Here is a 5,255-nt window from a genome sequence, read left to right as displayed (position 1 = left end):
TAGCTGTGTTCGGAGCCCCAGAGCTGCTGTCTGTCTCCCTCCCCTCCTTCCCCCCCTCCCCCTCTCCCATTCCCCCTTCTCCCCTTCTCTCCCCCTCCCCAGTGATTGCATGTGCCTTATAGCAAATTAAAAAATGGTAATTTTTTTTTTTTTAAAGAGACTGAGGTTTGCGAAGGAGAGTTGATTCATGGTAGGTGCTAAAATCTTTCTAATCTGAATCTGCAGGTGCTGAGTTTGATTAAGGCTTGCCCAAGACCCGAAGGGTTGAACTTTCAGGATCTCAAGAGCCAGCTCCGACACATGTCTGTGGCCTCCATCAAGTGAGTATTTGCTATCTGTGAGCAGGGCCCAGAACTGTGAGGGCCAGCTCCCCTCCTGCTGACTCCCGAGGAAGCAGGGTGAAGCTGCAGACGGCAACCTGCCTGGCAGGAGGGGAGCCGATCCGCCCTGGGAAAGAGGGCGGTGCTCACAGGCTGGCGGCCAGCACTGGGTGTCCAGCCGGCAGGCGTGCGTCCGGGGGGCCTCAACCCGGCTCTAACCCAGGGCCTCACGGGAGTCAGCCTAGAGGAGTGAAGCCCCTGGCTCCTGGCCCTCAGGTGTATGTCCCTCGAGGCTTTACTGTCCCCACTGTGGATGTGTGCCCCGGGCCATCTGGACCTGCAGCCATGACACGGTCCGTTCCTCTGCACCCTTGCCCTGCCCATCTTCGGCTGCAGCTGCCAGGGTGCAGCGGCGCTTGTGAGAGCTGTGCTTACTGCAAATCGACTGGTTTCTGGGCTCAGAGAAATGCTTAGGTCAAATTCCACTTCCTGTCTCATAAGACGAGCGCGAAGTCGGTGTTTCAGAGCCTCTGTGATAGTGAGCAGCTGTCGCTTAGGTGCTATGCCTCGTGGCGTGGCTGCTCTGACCCTGCGGCTGCTCAAGGGCCCAAAGGCACCACGCTGTTCCAGAAGGCCTCTCTTTCGCTTCCTGCGACTCGACTTCCCGGGGAGCGTGAGAAGGTCTCAGTGTATGCTTGGGGTGGGGGGCTTGTAAGCACAGCAGTCTACACTCGATTTCACATGCACCCAGGACTACAGCTTTAGATCCTTGTTTGACTTTCCTTCGTCTGGCCTTAAAGTGGGGCCCTGGGCTGACCCTGTAGCGTCATTGTTAAGGGAGCCAGATTCTACACAGCAGACCACGGTTCGAGTCCTTGCCCTGGAGGCTTAAAAATTGGACGTCTATGCATGCTTGCCCCAAATCCCAGCAGGAGGAGAAATGGAGAAGCAATTGCACATGGCCTTGCCCCACGGGGACCCTTTTCCCTCTCCCCACTGACTCTCTGGCAGGTGCCCTTTTAGCAAGTCAGGAAGTAGTGGGGCCTGTTTTTCTGTTAGATAATGGGAAGGGGATTCTGGGCAGCCCTGCTGGCCCTCTGCTCCACAGGTCTCGGCTATGCGGTTTTACTGGACTTGCAAGAGCCTTCTATGTGCACGTGGCTGTGGGTTTTTGTTTTGTTTTGTGGTTTTTTTTTTTTTTAAGCGGTTTTTGCTGGGCCAGCAGGTGGCATGGTAGTTAAGGCAGTGGCCAACCATGGTTCAAGTCTTGGGCCTGGTGGCTTGTTTTCTCACTTTCCCTCTCTGTGTCTCTGTCTGGTCAAATTAAAATAAATGAATGGATAAATAAATAAATAATTCTTTTTTTTTTTTTTTTTGAGAGGTTTTCGCTATAGGGCGTGTGCGCTCGCCAGAGAGAGACAGAGACAGAAAGCGAGAAATCACCCCCCAGGAAGGATGGTCACACCGCAATCCCTTCTCCTCCATTGTCCTCTCGGGAATCTTGGGCACGCACGCACACTCGCCCGGCGTGAAATAATACTAGTTTTGTTTTTTGAGAGGTTTTTACTATAGGATATGTGCACTCACCAGAAAGACAGAGAGAGACAGAAAGCGAGAAATCACCCCCCAGGAAGGATGGTCACACCGCAATCCCTTCTCCTCCATTGTCCTCTCGGGAATCTTGGGCACGCACACATGCCCGACATGAGTTTAAGCCACCAGGGCCGGGACTCAAACCACAGTCGACTACATGGGAGTCTAATGACATAGTCATTGCGCTAACTGCTGCTCCCAATAAATAATACTTTTTTTAAAACGTTTTTGCCTTAGGACAAGTACGCTTGCCAGAGAGAGAGACCATGAGAGGGAAAGTGAGAAATCATCCCCAGGGGTTGGGGGCATGACCACGCCGTAATCCGTTCTCCTGGTATCTTGGGTACGCATGCACACGTGCCAGGCATGAGTTTCAAGCCACCAGGTTCAGGATGCAAACCATGGTCGTCCTTGTGGGAGTGCAGTGACATAACTGCTATGCCATCGGCTGGCCCCTTGTCTGAGTTCTTAACTCCAAGGAAAGCGAGGAGATAGTTACTTGGCCTTACCCAGAGGCCGTCTCCTTCCTTTGCATTGGTTTGAAAATGAGCCTGTTTTCTCCTCCTGTTCTTCTAGGCAAGCTGTGGATTTTCTTAGCAACGAAGGACACATCTATTCCACGGTGGATGACGATCATTTTAAATCCACAGACGCCGAGTAGCTCGGCCTGTTGGGTCCACAGAGCTCCCTGCCCGACCTGCCTTATGCTCTGCGCTGTGCGTGTTTGGCCAGTTGGCGTCTCGGAAGCAGGCTTCTGCCGGGAAGGGTCTCAGCTGGCTGCTGCTTAAAACTCACTGCCTGTCTGTTCACATCGCAGCCAGATGGGCACTTGACAGGGATGGGGGTGTTCCCGAGTTACACAGAAGCAGTTACAGCCCCGGGAGACGGGCTGGACAGCCCGAGGGTGCCCAAGGCTGGCCAGACGAGCCGGCAGGTGGGCTGCAGCCACAGAGCGGGTGGTCGCCGCCTGCCTTGGTTGCCATCGGAGACGTGGCCACTTTTAGGAGTGCACTTCCCTTGACATGGCCGCTGCCACAGCCCGTCTGTGGACGGGGTTGAGTGGTGGCCTGGCAGCGGAGGACAGCTGTTAACTGTGTCGCGTCTAATAAAGCAGCACTGTCCCAGCGTGCGCGTGCTCTGTGGCGGGGGTGGGGGGGTGCGGCGGAGGCCAGGGTCCTCGCAGAGCCGCCTGCCTTCCTTTATGAAGAGACAGCCTTGTCACCACCTCGGCTTGTTGGCAGGTTGATGAGAAGACCTGTATGGCATCTGGTGCTGCCGTTAACGGGTTACCGAGGACCCGGTGTGCGTCCTCCAGACGCTGTCCGGACGCTCGTGCCATTTTTGGTCAAGCTAGTCAGCCCCGTCTCCTGTGGGAAAGCAAGTTCACAGGTGTTTCTGACGACTTCGGAAATGAAGTGCTTGAATAGAAGAAGCAATTCTGAGACAAAGTTGATGAAGTCTATGCAAATAAGTCTGAGTGCTGTAACTTACCACAGTACACGGAAGCGCAGCGGTGGGGCTCCCTCCATGCTGCCAGGAGCAGGAGCAGCGTCTGCCTGATTCTGTGGGCTCCAGAGAGCCATGCAAATGCATGACTCGACCCCAGGATGTCCCCTGCAAGGTCATTTGGCAGGCAGGACAAGGAGCTGCCAGACCCTCCCCCCCTTTTTTTTTTGGAGAGATTTTCGCTATAAGGTGCATGCGCTTGCCAGACAGAGACATAGAGACAGAAAACGAGAAATCACCCCCCCGGGGGGATGGTCACACAGCAATCACTTCTCCATTCTCTCAGGATCTTGGGCACACACATGCGCCCGGTGTGAATTTTAAGCCACTGGGTCCAGGACGTAAAACAAGGTTGACTACGTGGGAGTCCAGCGACATACCCATTACGCTAACTGCTGGTTCCCTCTTTTTTTCTTTTGAGAGGTTTTTGGTGTAGGGGACGTTTGCTTGTCAGAGTGACGAGACAGAGAGGGAGAAATCACCCTGGGGGGGCGGGGAGGAGGCACATGTGTGCCAGAAATGCTGAGGAGGGCCCATTTCCTGTGGGGTGCTTTCTCCCCCTAGTGACTGCACACACCTTCTGTCAAAATTGTCAAATACCCATTGGGGCTGGCACATGGTGTGGTTCAAGTCCCAGACCTGGTGGCTTTTTCTCTCACTCTGACCCTTGAGGGTCAAGTTAAATAAAAGTTAGATAAAATCTTTTTTTAAAAAAAAATACCCACTGATGGGGACCAGCAGGTGGCATGGTGGTTAAGGCTCTGGACACTCCCACGTGTCTGACCATGGTTCAAATCCTGGCCCTGGTGGCTTGCTTTCTCACTTTGTCTGTCTCTGGTCAAATTAAATGAATGAATAAATTTAAAAATACCCACTGTTTTAGCCCATGGGTCACACAGTAGGGACATAAAGCAAAAAGGATGGCCTACAAGACCCGCTGGTTCACACCCCGTAGTCCCTGGGCACGTCTGCGTCAGGTGTGTGTGGTTGCCGAGTGCCCCTGGGCAGTGAAAGCGGCCTCTAGGGCTGGATCCCACTCTGCCCGCGCCCCTGTGGCCCAACAGGCACTCCCGGGAGCGGCACTGAGGGGCAGGGGCGGCCACAGGGCAGTTCGGAGCCCTCCCAGCGTCAGGCTGCTGGTGGGAAGTTCCCTGGCCATACAGCTGCGAAGGAGCCTCCTGGGAGAATACCGAGCCGAACTAGAGAAAGGCCAGTACAGTGAAGTCTAAAGGGGGTGAAGACGCTTTCTGTGGGGTGGGAGTTTGGTGTCTGCACCAGAGTGAGAAATCCCCCAGAAGGACGGCACATGTGTGCACACACCCAGTGTGATTTGTGGGGTGCAGGGTCCAGGATTCAGTCAACTGGGTAGGAGTCCAGCAACTTCGCCACCATGCCACCTGCTGGCACCCCCCAGGCTGTGGTTTTTTTTTTTTTTAAGGGAGATTTGCTATAGGATGCCTGTGCTTGCCAGAGAGACAGAGACAAAGGCATAAAGCAGTAAATGACCCCCCGGGGGGATGGCCACACCGCAATCCCTTCTCCATTCTCTCAGGATATTGGGCATGTACACACACGTGCCCAGTGTGAGGTTTAAGCCATCAGGTCAAGGACTCGAACCGCAGTTGACTGGGAGTCCAGTGATACAACCATTACACCATGTGCTGGTCCCCCAGGCGTGTTTTTTTTTTTTTGGAGAAGTTTCGCTATAGGGCGCGTGCGCTTGCCAGACAGAGAGAGACAGAAAGCGAGAAATCACCCCCCAGGGTGGATGGTCACGCCGCAGTCCCTTCTCTATTCTCCTCTCGGGATCTTGGGCGCACACGCACCCGGCGTGAG

The 5,255-nt window shown here is 54.5% G+C and overlaps 1 protein-coding gene across 1 annotated transcript in view; it reads left to right on the top strand.

Moving 5' to 3' along the window:
* The window catches only part of RPA2 (replication protein A2), a gene marked incomplete at its 5' end in the record, with an annotated part of 22,654 nt that extends 19,616 nt beyond the window's left edge, over window positions 1–3,038 (top strand). The window contains 1 exon segment of the mRNA XM_014582552.1: window positions 2,490–3,038. Within this exon segment, the coding sequence (XP_014438038.1) occupies window positions 2,490–2,574 (85 nt within the window).
* Between the last annotated feature and the right edge of the window lie 2,217 nt (window positions 3,039–5,255).

The sequence above is a fragment of the Tupaia chinensis genome, unplaced genomic scaffold (genome assembly GCF_000334495.1).
Source record: "Tupaia chinensis unplaced genomic scaffold, TupChi_1.0 Scaffold143646_1, whole genome shotgun sequence".
NCBI classification, from domain to species: domain Eukaryota; kingdom Metazoa; phylum Chordata; class Mammalia; order Scandentia; family Tupaiidae; genus Tupaia; species Tupaia belangeri.
The sequence above is the reverse complement of the archived record's forward strand: the minus strand, read 5'-3'. Positions and strand labels throughout refer to the sequence as shown.